At 48.0% G+C, this 20,851-nt stretch overlaps 1 protein-coding gene across 2 annotated transcripts in view; it reads left to right on the top strand.

Annotated features, from left to right (window-relative positions):
* Nucleotides 1-20,851, top strand: part of Marchf10 (membrane associated ring-CH-type finger 10) — a 98,684-nt gene that overhangs the window by 33,706 nt on the left and 44,127 nt on the right. For both annotated transcript variants that reach the window (XM_075942158.1, XM_075942159.1), the window contains one exon: nt 16,306-16,477. In XM_075942158.1, the coding sequence (XP_075798273.1) occupies nt 16,306-16,477 (172 nt within the window). The remainder of the gene's footprint in view (nt 1-16,305; nt 16,478-20,851) is intronic.

Here is a 20,851-nt window from a genome sequence, read left to right on the forward strand (position 1 = left end):
GCTGGACGTTTTACAAAATCCTGCAGTTCAAGATAGCATCGGTCTGGAAAACAAAGTCAAGGGGAGTTGGCTGTGGTAGTCCACACCTGCAATCCAGGTGCTCAGCAGAGGAGGCAAGGGTGGTGAGTTCAAGGTCAACCAAAGCTACGTACCGGGTCCTTAAAAGAATTGAATGAATGAAACAAAAATCAGGGCGAAGCTTCACGGAGAATGAGAATTTTAGACTTTGTCAGGTCCTACTTTGAGGAGTTTGGGGGTAGAAGTGATGAGCTTGCTCTCAGGTTCCAGGAAATGGACTTAAGTCCCTTCCCAAGAGCTTCCTTCCCATTTTAGTGTGGGGAAGATGGCCTCTACCTGACTGTCCTACAGGGGGCGCTGTCTGTATTCCTTCAAAACCGTCCCCTCAGGACCAAGAAGAAGAGGGGCTTCTCTCCCTGCTGCTGCTCCCAGAGCTTGGCCCCACCTTCTTCTTCCCTTACCATCGCTCTAGGTCTCCTGTTCACACCCCTTTATTCAGTGTGGCTCTGGCAGGCTGCTCACTCCACCTTCCCCCTCCTGATCGCCAAACACATTATCTAATGACTTCAGCGTCCACTTAGATAACCCAGCCACACCCTTGCTTCCCAGTTCCTAATGCATCTCCAGGGCCCTGCTTCTTTGCACTTACACACACGCACACACACACGTGCGCGCACACGCACACACGCACACACCACCCATCCCGAGGGCACATCCGGCATCTTCTTGCCACCCCAAAGGATTACATTCATCACATCATCAGCTATTGCTGCTCTAAGGCCGCTCCCAGTTCTGCCCTTGGTCTTTCTGGTGCAGCATTTCCTCAGCCTCTTGGGGGGCCCTGCTCAGATACAGGCCACCTCTCCCCCAACTGACGCTCCCTTCCTCAGCAGCCCAGGTTCTTTGTAAGTCTTTTTGTCTTCCTCACACCTGCCATGTAATCCTGTCCATTCATGGTCTGTGAGCCACATCCAGGCCGCTAACTACTGCTAAAGGAAATGTCGCCCCAGCAACCTCCAGGCTTTTCTCAAAGCTGCCCAGTTTCCTGTTCACCTCTTTTACCTTTAACCCCCCACCCCCACCCAGTTTTCAGCCCACCCTCTCTACCTCACACCTTAATCCCACCTATTTCCGACATTCCCACCTGGGCTTAGGCCCCCCTCCCTTCCCGCCACCCTCAGGACGCCCCTTCCCTGCTTGCATCAGCCGGCTCCGCAAGAGGGCTTTCCCGTCAGCGTTTAATCATGATCTAAAAAGAGACCTGCCTCCCCTACCTGTGCTCCCCTCCGCTCAGTTCCTCTCCTTCACACCCCAAGTTCCCAAGAGAATTATTTACACTGCCTGACTCGGTTTCCCTGCCTCCTCCTCACTCCTCAGCCCACTCCAATCTGCTCTGCACACGCCGTTCCCGGAAATGCTCTCTGTCTAGTGACTTCCACATCTCTCCGTGGACCAGATCCCTATCTACCTTTCCTGTGGCAGCTTTGTGGGGTGCTGGCCACACTGCCACACTTCCTCCCAGGCATCTACAAAGCCACCTTCCCTTGGCTTCTCCCCATCTCTGGAGACCTTGCTCTTTCTCGTCCCCCTCCACCCTCTTCCTGAATCCTGGGATTCCCCGAGGTGGGATTCTAATCTCACTCTCTACCTGGGGTTGGGGGAAAAGGGCCTTGTTCTTAGCTTGTGTTTGTGCTGTAAACCTCTTGGGCCACAGGGTGAGCTCTGTAGGTCCCCTCTCATAGAACTGCTTTCGCATGCATAAAACAAGACCCGGGCTTTCAAAGGAAGCCACTTTTATCGAAACAGTCATCAAAATATTTTTAGAAAGTTGTGATTCAGTGATGTATGAGCTTCCTTATTGACAAGTTAAATAGCCAGCCATGGGCATGCAGGGTATTTTAAGACATCTGCAGCGAGCTCACTGAGAAGTGAACGTGGCTGTGAGTTTTGCTGGCGAGAAAAGCCGAGGGTCCTGCTAATCCTCGCTCAACACAGCTTGCTTTTCAGGTGGAGATGAGTGGGTTTTTATAGTAAAGACGTCACCTGTCCCTATCCAAGTTTGCGCCTCGCCAAGGCTTGTTCTCTCTGGGCTGCTTAAGGCTGTCTCAGGAACATTTTAACGGCCAAAGTTGAGGGGTGAACTGCCGGTGACTCCCAAATCTACGCGTCTAGCTCTAATCCCACTTTTGATCCCCAGATTTAATACTCTACTGTTTTCTCACTCCCTCGACTTGGTTACACCTCGTGTAAACCAGGCTAGCACCCCCAGCTTGGCCCTGTATTCTTCCCGCAGTGCGGTATCATCAAAATCTGACAGATTTTTTTTCTCCATCTCCCCTGCCCCATGTTCAGTTCACATCAGTCCCACACATCTTACTGCCCTGGTATGATTCTGTTGTTGATGGAAGTGGTTTGGTTCCTACAGCCCAAACTCTCCTCAGCTCCTTATCCTGCTGCCTCAGCCTCCTGAGTACTGGAATTGCAGGTGTGTGCATCTGTATAGCTGCCTCCGTGACAAAGTTATCTCAGTGGTCCTCTAGCCCATTCTCCTCCCTTGCACCTGCCACCAAATCCCGTTTTCCATACCTTCATAGGGTAGAGTGTTGTTGACAGGCAAACAATCTATATGTCTGCTGGAGCCGCTTCTGTGGCTTTTAAAATGGGGACCAAACTTGCTCCTGAAGCTAACACAGCCCTGTGGAACCTGGAGCTGCTTGCTGCTCTGGCCCTGGCCCTCATGCCCCTCAGCCTTCGCGATTTCTCCCATCTTGCCACACGGTCCACCAGTCCCTCAACCGAAGCTGACCGTTCCTCCCGTGGCTACAGCAGAACCCTTTGACATGGTTCCTGGGGATGGAGCTCAGCTTCCTTATGTTTGCAAGGTGAACTCCCCTGAATCATCCCCCATGGGCAGCAGGTCTCAACCCTGCTAACGCTGTGACCCTTTAATACAGTTCCTCATACTGTGGTGATCTCAACCATAAAAGTATTTTTGTTGCTGCTTCATAACTGTGATTTTGCTACTGTTATGAATCATGATGTAAATATCTGATATGCAATCCCCAAAGAGGCCACCACCCACAGGTTGAGAATCGCCGCCCTAAGCCCTTAATAAGTGTTTGATCATGCAATCTACTTCTTTTTTTGTTAGGATTTTTTTTTCTTTGTATTGTTTTGTTTTGTTTTTCAAGACAGAGTTTCTCTGTGTAGTTCTGGCTGTCCTGGACTTGCTCTGTAGACCAGGCTGGCCTTGAACTCACAGAGACCCGCCTGCCTCTACCTCCTGAGTGCTGGGATTAAAGGCGTGCGCCACCACTGCCATCGATAAATTCAGTTTCGTGGGATCCGACACCCTCTTTGGCTGGCAGTGCTAGCTTGCCAAAATATGCCCTTTCTCCCTAAAGCTGCCCTTGTCACAGTGTCTTACTATAGCAGCAGGATGGGAGTAAGACACCCACCTACTCTAGCAATCTCAACCTGTGGAGACCCCTTTGGGGATCGAATGACTTTGCACAGGGGTCACTAGGACCATCAGAAAACACAGATGCTTACATTTTTATATTCATAACAGTAGCAAAATTACAATTATGAGATAGAAACAAAATAATTCTGTGATTGGGGGTTCCCACAGCACGAGGAACTGTATGAAAGGGTCAGAGTAGCAGGAAGGTTGAGAGCCACTGGCCTACTGCCATCCACCCATCGGCTGGTCTCCGACAGGTTGGCATGCTCTCGTTAGCTCTGAGGTCAGAAAACTACATGCCTAAACACTTGAATACGTCTCTAGAACTGGTTGCTTGGGTTTTGTATTTACTCCGGGTTTTTTTTTTTTTTTTTTTTTTTTTGCTGTTTAGTTTTTAGTTGATGAGCCCTGACTGATTCATAGAGCTATGTCACCCAGACCCCCAGTGAGTGTCTGCCACCCAGTGACATTCCCTCCGGCTCCTTTCAAGACAGTCCCTGCCCCTGGCTCTGTTGTCCTTCAGAGAGATCATAGCTTGTTCCTGAGGTGGGATTTCCCTCTGTATGCTGTAATTTGTTCCTGAGGTGGGATTTCCCTCTGTATGGGGGATGGGGAACTAAAGTGAATGCTGGGAGAAAGAAGGGCAGAGTCAGAGAGAAGCCATGTAGCCCCACCGGAGATAGACACCGGGACTTTTTCCAGTAAGCCTCAGCCTTGTGGCAATACACGGATTCATATAAATGGGTTAAATTAAGAAATAAGAGTTAGCAAATAAGAAGTTAGAGCTAATGGGCCAAGCAGTGATTTAAATAATATAGTTTCTGTGTGATTATTTTGGTTCTGGGCAGCCAGAACAAACAAACCACGCTCTTGCAACATGTTCCATCTTCGAAATCTGTTTTTGGAGTTGTTTTGTCCTTAAAGTTTTTGAGAGAGGGTCTTACTATGTAACTCTCAATCCTCTTGCCTCAGCCCTCTTAATACTTGGATTACGAGTGTGTGCAACCACAACCAATAAACAGCCGTTTTCTCTGAATTCCACCTTTTTGATCATCTTGGATTCTGTTTTGAAATAGGTGGACCGTCGACCTGCTCGCTGAGATGGTTCAGTGGACAGAGGCACTTGTGGAAGTTTGGTCCCTAACATTCACAGGGTGAAAGGACAGAAACCAGTCCAGCAAGGTTCCTCTGACATGCCCCACCCCAAGTCACAGACACACAAAATAAACAAATGAAATGTAAAATAAAAACTAAAACGGAAATGGGGCGAGTATATATTTGAAATAAATTAGATAAATGAGCCTGTGAGTAAATTGGTAAAATCACATAAAGTTGCAGATTAAAATTAAAAACTGACCCAAAATGAAAACATTTTGTTATTTTTAAAGATCATGGTTATAAAAGTTACACCGAAAGTTGTTTTCTTTGACATCTTTAAATATAAACTGCTGCCATGTCTCTCCAGGATGATTCAGGAACAGAAAGAATGTTAAATCGTTGTGCTGCTTTTAATCTAGAGAGATAAATTCCCACTTGGAGGAGCTTAAGGACTTAACTGAAAAGCTCACATGCTCATCACAACATCATTTCTCTTAGGAAAAGTTGGAAGTACTCATGGCGACCAAGGCAAGAATTATGACGTTCATCCATGGAGCAATAGATTCTGCAGACAAAGAACCTAGGAGAATCCATAAAGTTGTATCTCACAGATTTATTCTTAAGAGTCAGATCTGAATCATAATCTTAGAAATATTTCATGTTTATTGCAGGGTGAAACAAATGAATCAAAATAGTAATATAATTAAAGAGCAAATATTTTAAATAGGCAAGGTAAAAGTATAAAGGAAAACCAATTGTGTCGCTAATGCTATGAACTCATGATTTTTATTCCAAAGAAAGGGCTTGTAGCATGTCCCTTCAGCAGCAATGGGTTACATGCGGTCCTCCTTCATTCCCACCTTTTCCTTCTCTTCTCTTTTCTTTCATTCTTTGCCTCTTTTGACACAGTCTCGTTACATTGCCAAGGCTGGTTTTGAACCTGTGAATCTCTGCCTCAGCCTCCCAAGTATGAGAGCATCTGTCACTTTCTGGTAGCTTTCTCAAGCCAGGTGCCGCGGGGGAGGCCTGTGATTACAGCACTTGGGAGGTGGAGGCAAGATTAGGAGTTGTGGCAGCCAGGACTACATGAAACCCTGTCTCAAAATCACCAAAAACTTAAATAGCAATCTCAGACAACAGAATTAATATTTCTTGAGAAACAGCAAAGGCAGGTAAGGTCTGTTTGGTCTCAAACCCGAGACAACTACCTGAGATGCCAACTAACATATCAAAGAGAACTCTGGCCACCAGGTTCTCCCAGAATCCCTCAGCCTTTACCTGTCAGAGAGTCCTCTCCCCCACCCTAAACTCCCCAGCCCCTGAACTCTCAGGGCTTTCCATTCCCCCAGCTCCTTTGGAGCCTGTATGACGCAGCCATTTTGATTACACCAGTCTCCAGCGACTCTTCTCTTTCTCATCCTCCCCTCTCCTCATGTGGCCCAGCTCAGTGCAGTAAGAAGCAGGCCACTTGTTGGTTCCTGGCTGCTTAGCGCCCAAATAACCACACAGATACTATATTAATTAAATCACTGCTTGGCCCATTAGCTCTAGCTTCTTATTGGCTAACTCTTACATCTTAATTTAACCCATTTCTATGAATCTGTGTATTGCCACGTGGCAGTGGCTTACCCGCAAAATTTCGGCAGGTCTGACTCCAGTGGGGCTCCATGGCTTCTCTCTCACTCTGCCTCTTTTCTCCCAGCATTCCCTTTAGTTTTCCCCACCTAGCTCTGTTCCCCTACAGTTCTGCTATAAGCCCAAAGCAGTTCCTTTATTAACCAATGGTATTCACAGCATACTGAGGGGAATCCCACATCAAGCTCAGTCTGGACAGGTTGACTCTGGACTCTCCCGGATGTCTGTCTCTGTCCCTTTCTGTATTCTCCATATCTACGGTAAACCTCCTCGGCCGTACCTCAGACAGTCAGGTCCTTCCTTTCCTTCTTTTTTCCTTCAAGGTCCATGGTGGACTGGAATGTTTTATTGTACTAGAAAGCAATGGAATATGTTAAAGACTAAAGCACAGCTTCAGTAGATTTTCACCATTTTTAATTTTATTATTTTATTTTGTGTTTGGGGGTGGTGCCAAAGCACCCATGAGGAGGGCAGAGGACACTTTGGTTCTCTGCTTCCACCATGTGGGTGTCAGGGAACAAACTCAGGTCATCAGGCTGGGTGTTCTTACCCAAAGAGTCATCTGCTGACCTCACTTTCCATTTTAGATACAAATTTAAGCATCAGAATTTCGAGAGAATTGATTGTGACATAAAGCTCACGTTGTAAGTAAGCAAATAGACATGAGGAAAGGGGTATGTGTGCACATGCACGTGTATGCTCATGGATGTGGAGCCCAGAGATCACAGCAACTGTCTTCCTTGTTTCTCCACCCATTGTTTTGAGTCTTTCACTGAACCTGAAATTCAAAGATTGGCTAGACTGGATGGCCAGCAAACCCCAGGGATCCCCTATCTCCAGCTCCCCAGCAAGGGCCCTGCCTTGTTTTTTAATGGGTACAGGAGATCTGAACTCAGGTCCCTATGCTTGTTTAACACACACTTCTTTTTTCTTTTTTTTTAATTTGGTTTTCAACACAGGGTTTCTTAGTAGCTATGGAGCCAGTCCTAGAACTAGCTTTTGTAGACCAGGCTGGCCTTGAACTCACAGAGATTCACCTGCCTCTGTCTCCCAAGTGCTGGAATTAAGGCGTGCACCACTATCGCCTGGCATAACACACACTTTATTGACTAAGCTGTCTCCTCAGCCCCCAGAGAGCGCCTTGTCTGTGGGTGTGTCTGGATGTGTGGGTGTCTGGGGGTGTGGGTGTGTCTGGGGGTGTGGGTGTGTCTGGGGGTGTGGGTGTGTCTGGGGGGTGTGGGGTGGGGGTATGTCTGGAGATGTGGGTGTGTCTGGGTGTGTGGGTGTCTGGGGGTGTGGGTGTGTCTGGGGGTGTGGGGGTGTGGGGGCCGTGTGTCTGTTGATGGCTCAGGGGTGACTGTGTCTGGAAGCCAAAAATCAGTGCCCAGAGTCTTCATGGGTTGCCCGCCATTATGTTTAGAGTCATGTTAGAGTCACGGTCTCACTGTTCCTGGAATCACTGATGGTCTATAGGCTGCTTAGCCCTCAGATTCTGGGGAGCTGATTATCTTTGCACCCAGCCCCAGCTCTTGGGGTGCACAATATACTATTACACATAGCTTTTTATGTGGTTGCTGGGATTTCAATTCATTTTGAATTTGAATTCAAGTCCTCATATTTGCATAGCAAGCTCTTAGTCATCTGATCCATTCCACAGCCCCCAGAAAATACTTTTTTTAAAAGGAAAGGTAATTAATAATTGGGGAAGAAATGTAAAATTATGAAGTCATTGTACAACCTTAACATAAGTATAAATTTAGGCAAAACACTTCAAAAGGGGCCAAAATCATGGAAGAGATGTAGTTCAGGAACAGGCTCAGCTGTTGAACAAGTGTCAAAGAATCATTCCTCAGTCGACCACAAATTACAAAGGCAGAAACATGGGCCTTTCCCTTGGCGAGCTCTGGTGGTCCAGCTCTTTCTGGGCATCAAACATGGCTGACTGTATGAGGATGTCGTAGCCATGTGAGCGCTGGTCTGGCGTTACAGAGATGGGCATCACATCCCCTGTGAATATTTGTACTCCAAAGATGGAACTGACTTTGGTTATGAGGAAGCACCCAGAAGATACCGTGTGAGGCATATGTCTCTGTCTCTTCAAAATTGTCCAAAGTGTAAAAAAGCAAAAAAGGTCCAAGAAACTAAAGGGACATAACTCACCATGCAAGCCTATTAGTCCCAACAAGTAGCTGAAAAAACAGCGTGGGCACATGTAGGTTTGAATATGCTCTTTATATCTGATTAATATTATGGACTATTAGTATTATTTTTTCTTTTAGGTTAGAGAAGTAGTATTGTGGCTTAGTGGAAATGCGTTTTAACAAGAAGTGCACTCTGAAGTGTTCGTGGGTAGAGCGCCTTGAAGTCTGGCCAATTTGAAACTATTCAGAAACAGAATATTGAATGCTAAGGATATGGCTTAGTGGGCAAAAGCACTTGCGTGAATGCCTGGAAAATCTGAGTTCTGTTCCTGGAACTGACTGTGGAAGGAGCGAAGCCGCAGCACAAAGTTCTCTCTGGCCTCCATGTCCACGCTGTAGCACACACACTGCCAACCACCTCACGACGGTGGCGGTGGTGATGGGAAGGCTAGAGAGAGAGACTCAGCAATTGACACAGAGATAACAGCTGTTAAGGCAGATGTGGAGGTGCACGCCTTTAATCCCAGCACTCGGGAGGCAGAGGCAGGTGGATCTCTGTGAGTTTGAGGGCAGCCTGGTCTATAGAGTGAGTTCCAGGACAGTCAGAGCCACACAGTGAGACCCTGTCTCAAAAGCAAATTTTAGAAAAGCTGTTATTTATATTGTATACACAGAATAAATTTCAGCATTGTTCTCTACTCGGAAATGGCCTGAAGGACCACATTCTATTACAGTGACTCCCAAACCTCTGCTCTAAGAACTAGCGAGGGGTCAAGAGCTGGCTCAGTTGGCAAGGGCATTTACCACACATACCTGGTGACCTGAGTTTGACTCTCAAAGCCCACAGAAAGTTGGAGGAGAAAGCCAATCCCACAAAGTTGTCCTCTGACCTCTCTATGAACACTGTTGTATGTGGGCCCATACATATGCATCTTGCACACACTTCTCTCACACACATATACACAAACACACACAAAAATAAAAATTTTTAAAGAAATCTGGCTGGATGTGATAACACAGGCCTTTAATGTCAGAACTCAGGAGACAGAGTCAGGCAGATCTCTGTAAGTTCAAAGCCAGACTGCTCTGCACAGTCAGTGTAAGACAGCCAGGACTACACAGTGAAATCCTGTCTCAAAGAAAGAAACAAGGAAGGAAAAGAGAGAGAGAGAGAGAGAGAGAGAGAGAGAGAGAGAGAGAGAGAGAGAGAGAACAAAAGGAAAGGAAAAAAGAAGGAAGAAAGAAGAAACAAAAGAGAAAGAGAAAAAAGGAAGAAAGAAAAATAGACATGTATGTATAGCATGTGTCAAAAATATAGTCAGTTGACAATTTCAGTAGCTGTCCACTCTGGGCTTTCCCCTGAGTCTGTTCCACAGTGGAATGGATAATCATCTCAAAACAAATCTTGAAATTTTACTCACCTCCCCCTCCAACCACCAACCAATATTGGTCAAATGTCATGAAGACCTAACGCACTAAGAACATTGTTGCTCTCGCTCAGACCAGAGCCTTGGACGGTATCCTCCAGCCTGGTGGCATGACCATCGGAGAGCTTGATGCAGGCAGGAAAGCCCTGTCCTCAGAGCCCAGGGCTAGGGACAGAGGCTGCGATGGCCTTGCATACAACAGCCCCGGCCGACTCCTGAAAGCACCCAGGAGCTGATGTGCAGATCAGTGTCTCCTCACACTGATCTCTTCTTAGCACCGCTGACAGCCATGTTTTTACGTGAGGGACAAATGAATTGAAGGGACAGTTTGAGTTGGGTATGTGATACCCATGCCAGAAGAAATCTCCAAAAGACCATCAGTCCACATTCCTTACTGTTGTTCAATTTTCTAAAGACTTCACGTGACGGCCTCGAAATGTCCTGAATGCACGGTAAAGACTTGCTGGTCTTAGGCTCCTTCGCTCTGCACAAGAGAAAGGTTAGCCTGCCTTGAGCGGTAAGAGCATCCAGCTAGAACATGCTTCGTACTTACTTGTATGCATCTGTTTACATGGCATCCCTGAATCTGCTTACACAAAGCGACCCTCCATTCCCAGGCATGGCTTTTATGCATGAGGCACAATTTGATGTAGACCTTGGGGACAAGCACTCTGAAGACACTCATTTGTTGCACAGAGTTTCCTGGCCAACCTCTGTGTGTGTTGTCCCTGTTGACTGTCAAGGTTCATTGCCTTGACCGCGGCTTTTTATAATCTCCCGAGACTAAATTTATTCCCAACATAATAGAGCCCCAGTCGCTCTCTCTCTGGCACCAGCCTGTCAGTCCTCTGCCTCTTCCCTCCTCCCCATCTCTGCTGTGTCAGGAGAGCCACTTAGCTCAGCACATGGCAAAATCGGGCTTGGTGTGCATCCGTCAGCCTTCAGTCCCACACTCCAGGGAGGGAGCAGGGGGTGGTAAGTGAAAACCGATTTCCTGGGTCTTGGAGAGGAGCCATCAGGCAGGAGTTGGAAAATAAGGCTTTTCCGTCCCTGGCTACGTGAGTCTGCGCATCTTCTGGGCTCCTCTGTTGTCACCTATTTCACGTCCAATAACGCTAGGTCCGGGATTTTCATCCCTCTTACATTCTGTGGGAGATGACTTCCTGTTCTTCACCTGTCCTGTGTCTCCACCTTCCAGGAGTTCTGACCAAGTTAAGACTGGGGGTGTAGCTTAGGGGTAGAGTTACCTGACCAGTACACAGAGGCCCTGGGTTCAATTTCCAGCATGGGGAAGGGAGGGAAGGCAGGAGGGAGGGGGAAAGAGAAGGGAGGAAAAGATTTAAAAACAAACAAGCTGTTATGTTACTAAGTTGTTCCCCATTGCCTGGCACTAACCTTCCCTAATTAACAAAGTCTCATTGAAAGCCTTGCTCTGGACCAGCGGTTCTCAACCTTCCTAATGCTGTGACCCTTTAATATAGTTCCTCATGTTGTGGTGACCCCCAACCCTAAAATTATTTCCATTGCGACATCATAACTGTAATTTTACTGCTGTTGTGAATCATAATGTAAATATCCGACGTGCAGGATATGTGACCCCAAGGGGTCACGACTCACAGGTGTGGAGCCACTGCTCTGGAGTTTAGAATGTACTGGTGTGATCTCCTATGGTCTACTTTATTATGCACGATGCCAGAAGAGCAAATTGGGGAGTCCTTGGAAAACCTAAAATCCACAATTAATACTTCAGAAAAATATAGTCTTGTCAATCATTTTTAGTTAAGACAGCTTCATTAGGACCCATATCACGTTCCTTGTATTAGACTGCACTCATAGAGGCTGCGCTTTAGTTTGCTTTCTTGCTTGTTGTTTAGCCTCTTCACTGTTGGAACTTTGGCTTTGAAACACAGAGCTGGTTTTCTGCTTCCCAAAGAATGCAGCTGCTTCCACTGTCATGTGACATTTCAACTTCGGAGCATATGGAGAAGAAATGGAAACTGTAAATTTCAAGATTATAACAGGAAAAGACAGTTCTGAACTCCACTTGACATTAAAAAAAAATCATTAGGGTTGATCCGATGAATCTCCAGACATTGCTAAATATTTGCCATTAGAGCTGTGCTATCTGGAAAAAAAACTTAAACCATATTTTAAGATTGCATGAATCTCAGCTGGCTAGCATGACTATCATCATACATTCTATGGTCTGTGGACGACACACACACACACACACCCGTCACACATCCTGGATTGGGAGGCATCCGTCCGATAGGGTCGCTTGCACTGGGACGTTTGGCTTGGGTTTCACTGTGGAGACAAACATCCAGTAGCTCGCTAATTTTAAAGTGAGTGGCAGGAAGTGAGTGACAAAGCACATGAGCTGACACAGGAGGCCAGGACGGGAATGCAGTGTCATCCTAAGTGTACACAGGACGCCGGGGCGGGAATGCAGTGTCATCCTAAGTGTACACAGGAGGGGGCGGGAATGCAGTGTCATCCTAAGTGTACACAGGAGGGGGCGGGAATGCAGTGTCATCCTAAGTGTACACAGGAGGGGGCGGGAATGCAGTGTCATCCTAAGTGTACACAGGAGGGGGCGGGAATGCAGTGTCATCCTAAGTGTACACAGGAGGGGGCGGGAATGCAGTGTCATCCTAAGTGTACACAGGAGGGGGCGGGAATGCAGTGTCATCCTAAGTGTACACAGGAGGGGGCGGGAATGCAGTGTCATCCTAAGTGTACACAGGAGGGGGCGGGAATGCAGTGTCATCGGAAGTGTACGCAGGAGGGGGCGGGAATGCAGTGTCATCCTAAGTGTACACAGGACGCCGGGGCGGGAATGCAGTGTCATCCTAAGTGTACGCAGGACGCCGGGGCGGGAATGCAGTGTCATCCTAAGTGTACACAGGAGGCCAGGACGGGAATGCAGTGTCATCCTAAGTGTACACAGGAGGCCAGGACGGGAATGCAGTGTCATCCTAAGTGTACACAGGAGGGGACGGGAATGCAGTGTCATCCTAAGTGTACACAGGAGGGGACGGGAATGCAGTGTCATCCTAAGTGTACACAGGAGGGGACGGGAATGCAGTGTCATCCTAAGTGTACACAGGAGGGGGCGGGAATGCAGTGTCATCCTAAGTGTACACAGGAGGGGGCGGGAATGCAGTGTCATCCTAAGTGTACACAGGACGCCGGGGCGGGAATGCAGTGTCATCCTAAGTGTACACAGGAGGGGGCGGGAATGCAGTGTCATCCTAAGTGTACACAGGACGCCGGGGCGGGAATGCAGTGTCATCCTAAGTGTACACAGGAGGGGACGGGAATGCAGTGTCATCCTAAGTGTACGCAGGACGCCGGGGCGGGAATGCAGTGTCATCCTAAGTGTACACAGGACGCCGGGGCGGGAATGCAGTGTCATCCTAAGTGTACACAGGACGCCGGGGCGGGAATGCAGTGTCATCCTAAGTGTACACAGGAGGGGGCGGGAATGCAGTGTCATCCTAAGTGTACACAGGAGGGGGCGGGAATGCAGTGTCATCCTAAGTGTACACAGGACGCCGGGGCGGGAATGCAGTGTCATCCTAAGTGTACACAGGAGGCCAGGGCGGGAATGCAGTGTCATCCTAAGTGTACACAGGACGCCGGGGCGGGAATGCAGTGTCATCCTAAGTGTACGCAGGAGGGGGCGGGAATGCAGTGTCATCCTAAGTGTACACAGGACGCCGGGGCGGGAATGCAGTGTCATCCTAAGTGTACACAGGAGGGGGCGGGAATGCAGTGTCATCCTAAGTGTACACAGGAGGGGGCGGGAATGCAGTGTCATCCTAAGTGTACACAGGAGGGGGCGGGAATGCAGTGTCATCCTAAGTGTACACAGGAGGGGACGGGAATGCAGTGTCATCCTAAGTGTACACAGGACGCCGGGGCGGGAATGCAGTGTCATCCTAAGTGTACACAGGAGGGGGCGGGAATGCAGTGTCATCCTAAGTGTACACAGGACGCCGGGGCGGGAATGCAGTGTCATCCTAAGTGTACACAGGAGGGGGCGGGAATGCAGTGTCATCCTAAGTGTACACAGGACGCCGGGGCGGGAATGCAGTGACATAGGAAGTGGTGTACGCACTGCGTCTCACCTCATCGGTCATCAGGAAACACGGAATGCTGTGCTGTTGTTCACAGAGGAGGGCGTCTGAAGAATGACAGAATAATAATAACCAACAAGCTACAATAAACCTACCCCGCGTCGGTGGTTCCTAACTGTAGGAACCACACCCGCTGCCCAGAAGACTCACGTTTGAGTTTTAAATGCCATACATTAACGCCAGAATGAATTCATATAGACTCTCACACTCTCTCTGGAAGGATGATCCTTGCCCACGTGACGGCAAGTGGGTTTTCATGACAGGAGCCAGGTGAAAGTAGCTAAGGGTCTGAGGGAACATAGCAAAGACCAAAAAGATTAAAAAATAAAGTAAAAATTTAAATGCTGAAGTGACAGGTTTGAGATTGCTCATTGAGACGAGAGGGAAAGGCCTGTTGTCACACCCAGGAGTACCGCAGGCCTGCTATTTTCAATTTTCAATTTGACATTTCACCCTTCTATTTTCAATCAACAAAAAACACCCCCTCCAGGCGCTGGTTTCTGGACTGCTGAGAAGGATGTCCACCTGGTAGTAAAGATGATCAGAAGCCAGAGACGGATGTACTCCGCTCCCAGGGGCATGGTCCTCTTTGACAGGTTAATTGGTCAAACTTGGTCGCAGCTCTTCTGTGCTTCTAAAGAATGGTGGGTGAACAAGCTGAATAGCCACCCAATAAAGAGAGCCCTTTGCCATGTCCTCCCAAGTCCCTGTGCCTGGGGCAAGCGAGGCATTGCAGCCTGGCTGAGGATAATGGGGGCAGATCCGGGAGTCTTAGCTGGAGTCATGGGCGCTTTGCTGCAGGCCGGAGATGTATGACCTAAAGTACAAGGCCTCCTGTGAGCAGACTCTTCAGCTCACAGGCTGTTTGAGGGAAGAAAGTCTGTCCCGGGCTCCCTGCTACTCTTGTGGGAATCTAAACCCATGACTCCAGCTTCCCTCACCCAATCATAACCACAGCCTCCAACATCAGAATTCAAGTTTGCCAAACACCCACTTTGCTGAGAATAGAGCGCTCATCTCATGCTCAGAAATGACCTCATGATTCATCTTTGACATTTTAGAATCCTTTTCAAAGATTTCTATTAAGCCCCAGAACTGAGAGTAGAAAGGAGACCCATTGTCTCCTCCTCTGTCTGTCCCTTTATCTGCGGGTGGTCTGTTTTCCGAAAACAGATGGAGTGACAATAATTATTTGTTTGAAAGCTTTAGCCGAAACCTAAATTTAAAAATAAGATTTGTCCTCATGGAAAATAATGGTCTGTCCACCTGTGGATATATAGACTTCTGCCCGGAAGACTGTCAAGTGGAGATCTTTTTTTTTTTCTTAAGAGTTCCATTTGTCTTATGTTGCACCCAATAATTCAAAGCTATTCAGCGAATTTTCCTGAGTCAGGAGCCGCTGAAATGAAAATGCCACAACTGTCAGCAAGAAAGAGGAGCAAGATCAATACGGACTGCGACAGTTGGGGCGGTGCCAGGGCTGTTAATTTGGCATTCCCTCCCTGTAAAAGACCGCACCTTCAGAGAGGTTTCTCATGCTGGGCTAATGTGCCATGCAGGAGACCCTCCTGAGACCCAAAGGTAGGAAAAGCCCTTAGGATTTTGCTTGGCAGAAGGAATGGCCTCGCAAAACATGCCAGAGCCAGGACCTGAAGTCACAAGGCTGTACTTAAATCACACTTGGAGGCAGGGTCTTGACTGTCATTTATATTGTTTGCATCATTTCTTCGATAGGGAAAAGTCTGGCAAAGTGTGAAACCGTTGAATGCTTGGATAATTTTTATCGCGTCTGTTCGCCTGGGTTGAGATGCTCTGACACTGTAGGAACTGTGACTTGTCTTCGTGTGGATTTATACTGCCTGCTTTTTTAGAAGACAGAGAGGAGGGGACTTCTTAGGAGATTTATCCCTCTTGTGCAATAATTTAGAATATTGAAACTGAGATCTGACTCGATCAGTCCGAACTACATGATCTAAATTTCCTTTTCATTGTCAAGCACATGAATTAGCATAAGGGGACATTTTCCTTCACCCATCCTCCAAAGACTTCAAATCTCAAACAGCAAACACATTAAAAGCGCCTCCTTTTGCTGCAGCTTTAAGCATGCGCTGTTTATTGGTCATCAAATTACTTAAGGGTCAGAAACGTATTCTTGTCATGAATACCCCACAATAGGCTCAGAAGTGCAGTCTCTTGGATATGTTGCGTTATGTCGAAGCTGGTCCTCCCTGACCATCGAAATCTCCCTGCCCACAGATGGCGCTCAGTGATAAAACCCAACAAGAGGCTCTGAGCTGCGCTGGAGGCCCCACTGCCTCTCCTGTCTCTGTGCTTAGCGAAGGTGACGCCTCTGAGACTCACACTTCTTCCATTTCCCGCAGAGTTCCAGTGAGGAGGACTCTCTAAGTGAACCCAGATCATCTACCAAACTACCTACGGCTAAGTGTGAGCCCATACTTCCAGCCATCGACCAAACTTCAGTCAAGCAGAAACACAAAAGTACCATGACTCCAAAGAAGCCAGAGAAAGTGAGCCCCAGCAAACCCTCCTCAGGTGAGTAGCTTCCTTAGTGAAATCCAATCCAATATCCCAGCCTTAATGATCACGATGGGCAGGTGGAACTGACTGACCCTAGGGCTTGCCAAGCAGCCAGTTTAGGTCTAGAAGGCCAATGACCCTGTGCAAGTGGCAAAATGAATCTCACAGTATAATATGCCTCCATATCTTCAGGCCCAATTCTCCACTTCCTGTGCCACTCCTAACAAATGCCGCCTTTTCATCTTGGTCACAGTTCTGAGGAGGGGTAGATAAAGGTGTTTGGCCCCAAGTATCAAGTTTTATGACTCAGCCAAGAGGAGCTTTCAAAAGCATCTGAGTGACATAATTTACAGCTGAGAGGAGAGTAATAAAGTCCTCCAGTCCCGGGGAAGTCCTCTCAGGGAGAACTTGATAAATCCCCCTTTGTGTGATTGGTAAATAACTCACTCTCAGGTTGCCTTTGAAGCTAAGACAGGCTTCTTCTTGGGCAGGAGAGATTCATTGTATCCAGCAAGAAGGGAACATAGACAGAAAGTTTAGAATGCCTCAGGCTCAGTCCGTCCCATCAAAGCCCACATCTGTGGGACAAACCCGTGTCCTCTGGGAACCACACATACATGGGGGTAGCTAGGCAGAAGGCCCGCCTCCTGGGAAAGGAGCCAGACTGACTGCTGAAGAATTCATAAACAGCAAGCACCAAGTGATTTGTTGAAACCCCAATCGCAGCTTCTCCCTAACCCTAAATAGCCGCTGTCATGCAACCAATCATCTGGTTCCATGGGAATACATTTTCAGAAAACGGCACCTTTCACTCAGATTAACCACCCACATTCTCTTGTTAATAAAGTCAAGACCAAATTGACTTCTAAACTGTTGTCCTCTCTGGCAAAGCGCCAGCTTCTGCTCCTCCTTTCATCATGGTGGCAGGGGGTGGGGGAGTGTTTGAAAGACTTCTAGTAGGGATTGGGCTTGTAATCCAACTATGTTAAGGCCAGAATAGAATAGGTGAGGTCACCCAGCAAGCACTATGATGAGTTGAGGCTGGGTTCTGATCGCTGTGCACTGAGGGTAAGCACAAATCACGCAACTCCGTCCTTTTGATGTGATATTTAGCCTTCTCACTAAAACCTGGTAGCTGATGTTCCATCAGCCATGGAGAAGAGTCCTCAAAATGAACCTCTGAGGTCCTCTTTATGGCTCAGTTTGTCTGAAAAACAATACAGATGTTTTTCAGACTGAGCAAGCTCCGTGAGGAACTCGAAACAATGACAAACAGGGAATGGATTCACTTTCCATTCTATAAAACATCAAACTTGAAGAATTATCACGTTGAAGAATTATCACGTTGAAGAGCACCAAGGTTTAGGCAAGAGATTCATGTTGGCAGGAAGGTGGCTTTTTCAGCACACAGGAGATGGGATTTGTAGCAAAACACATTTTCCAGCCACTATCTTTATCATCCTGTTATGTTCCAGGTAGCACTCAAGACCCATAGAGCTAGGAGCTGGATGGGGCGGCTGCCCAGTCAGCACAGTGGTCCTGGAGGTTGATATCAGTGCTGAGGAGGCTGAGAGGGCACAGCAAGCTGAGTATAGCCCCAGCCACAGTGTTTGCCTACCATGCCCGAGGTTAGAAGGGAGGAACAGCAGCGGAGAAGCTAAGACCAGCTGCAGCAAACACATCTGTAACCTCAGAACTCAGGAGGCTAAAGCTGGAGGGTCAGGAGTTCAAAGCCAGCCTGGGTTACAGTAAGTCCTTGTCTCAAGAAGAAAGTTAGATAAAAACCAGTCACTGGAGAGATAGGAACCACTGGTTTAGGGAGTGTTGACTCTTTCAGTTCCTGATTAGCAAAGTAAAAGCCTTCGGATTTGAGCTGAGTCTGTTGAGGAAAACTTGGGAGCTGAGGATGGTCACAGAACACAGTTTAATGCAGATAAATACTTGCTATGACAGAAAAGAGGATTTGGTAGCTGAATTATCTGGACACTGATCTAACTCACGAGCTGCATCCAGTGTCCTGCTTCATATTTCTCAAGATTCTGGGGTGAGCCAAAATTGACATTATGTCAGTGAAACTAACTTCCACATGAGACTTAAGCAAGACAGAAGCTGGAGACAGGGTGAACCCCCTTTGGGACATCTGCCTCCCGGGTTAGCCTTCCTTGATGTCGTGTTACACCAGCCTTTCCCAGGTGAAAAATGTGCTTGAGAGCGGGACTTGCTCTACCCTAACTCTGTGTGCAGACAGCCTGTGTCAGGGCCTCACTGGTGTCAGCTGGAAACCCGGGCACGGCCGAGAACCTAGGCCCACTCTGTAGACATCAATTCCTCGCCGGGATTTCCGACGCTCCTACTGCTCCGCACAGTCTGTCTGTCCGGGGGAGGTCACAGGGTTGAGCTCGGTGCTCCACACAGCTGTTTGTGGACAAGCTGACCCCAGTATTCCTCTTCAGCCCTCTCGGGATGGTGGCAACTGCAGCTTAGGGGACAGTGCTTTGGAGACCCAAGGCTTGGATTCTCACCTGGGCCCCGTTTCTTACTAGCTGTGTGTCTTTTGGCAAGGAATTTCTCTGTCCTCGGTTTTGTCACCTGTGAAATGGGGGGTGGGGGGACCAGAGATAACAACAGGATCTGTCTGCTGGATAAAAATGTAGACTCAGCGATACGCATGTGCTCAGCTGTCGAGCAGTGCAGACCCACGCAGTAGATTGCGGGATAAGCTCAGGCGAGTCTATGGTAGGGAGAACAGGCTCGAAGACTTGAATTTCTGTGCCTATAGCTTGCCCTCTCCTCCCTGTCCACACTTATTTTCTTCACAAAAATTAGAGGTTTATGCTCAGACACTCTCAGGGACCTGGAGAGGCGGCTCGGTGGTTAAAGCACATGTTACTCTTGCAGAGGACCTGGGTTCCAAAGCCAGTACCTGTACTGTGGTTCACAACCATCCATAACTCTCCAGTCCCAGAGCTCCAATGCCATCTTCTGGCCTCTCTAGGCAGCAGGCATGCGCATGGTGCACATATGTACATGCAGGCAAAACACACATACACATAAAAATAGGTAAGTCTGAAAGAAAAACGTTAATCTCTCATGTACACCTGAACACCAATAAGAAAAGCCAGCTAATCAGACATGGCTTCCCCAGCCAGAGATAGTGATTACCTCTCAGAAGACATGGAAAGTTTAGGCAGCACGTCAAGACACAGCCGGGTCTGACATGCAATGGATTCAACAGATCTTCAAGGTGAACTCTGGCGTAGGATGGGAAATAAGCCTGGCAGGGTTGCATAGCGGTTTGGAATTCCATGAGACCCGGAGCAGTCAGCAGACCCCAGCAGGAAGCACAGGGTGCAGGCTCCACGCGGAAGGACACTGGGGTTTTAAGACCTGTTTGCTCCCAGCCTGGCTGGGAAAGGAGTTGTGTCTCCTTCCCAGGACACAGAAAGGCATCCAGAGGTCACTGTGATGAGGGTCATGGCGCCTGGAGTCCTGCGGCTCTCTACCCCAGAGCCAGGCCTTCGCAGCCTCCTCTCCTGCCGCTTTCACCTGGCGCTCAAGCAGAGCCTCCTCCAGTTAGGTTCCAGGAAAGTGGATCTGGATGCAGTCCTGGGAGCCTGCTTCCAAAATCCTGCCCTTTACAACAAAGCCAAGTGTTCGGAAATGCTCCGCACTTATTATTAAGTGTGATGTGTAGTTATTACCAGGCTCAGATTGGTAGGAGGAGCAAGACCCCGGTGGCCTTATCACGGCTTATCTCAAAGGCCTGTTCTTGTAAAACTCAGCGAAAGCAGTGAATTCAGGTTTTAAAAGATAAAAGTCCGAAATAGCTGTGGTTGCCTTTGGATTAGGAAATGTTTATTCAAAGAGCAGTGTGGAAGATGAGTCTCAGGGCAGATCCTAAATCTTCATCATTTGCCTTGCAAGTAAATGCGCTTGACGATTTTCTCAGAAAGGCCACGGTTAATGGGTTTCTCAGCAAGTCCAGCTGACGCCCGATGACTTTCCAAGCTGTCTATCCCAGCCAGAAAAAACAAAAACAATATAAATGAATCCTCCTGGCTTTATAGAAAGCATCATAATTTTCAGCCTATTATTGGTGATTATATGACGTCATGGCTCAAAATGCCAGCTCTGCTTTGGAGCCTTACAAATGTTAAGCTGACAACCTCCCTGAACTCGGCATCCTCATCCGTAAGGTGAAGTTGCAGTATTGCCTACTTTAGCAAAGAGAGGAGGGTTAAGTCCCTGGGTGTTAGCTACACCTCAGGGAAACGTTGGGCAGCTAGGTGGAAAGGCCAGGAAGCCTCTGGATGTCTGCGTGTAATGAGAGCTCTGTCCACTGCCAGAAGGACCCCAAGGACCTTCAGGGAGCAAGTGGTAATGAAATTT

This window comes from Microtus pennsylvanicus, chromosome 11 (genome assembly GCF_037038515.1).
Source record: "Microtus pennsylvanicus isolate mMicPen1 chromosome 11, mMicPen1.hap1, whole genome shotgun sequence".
Taxonomy (NCBI): Eukaryota; Metazoa; Chordata; class Mammalia; order Rodentia; family Cricetidae; genus Microtus; species Microtus pennsylvanicus.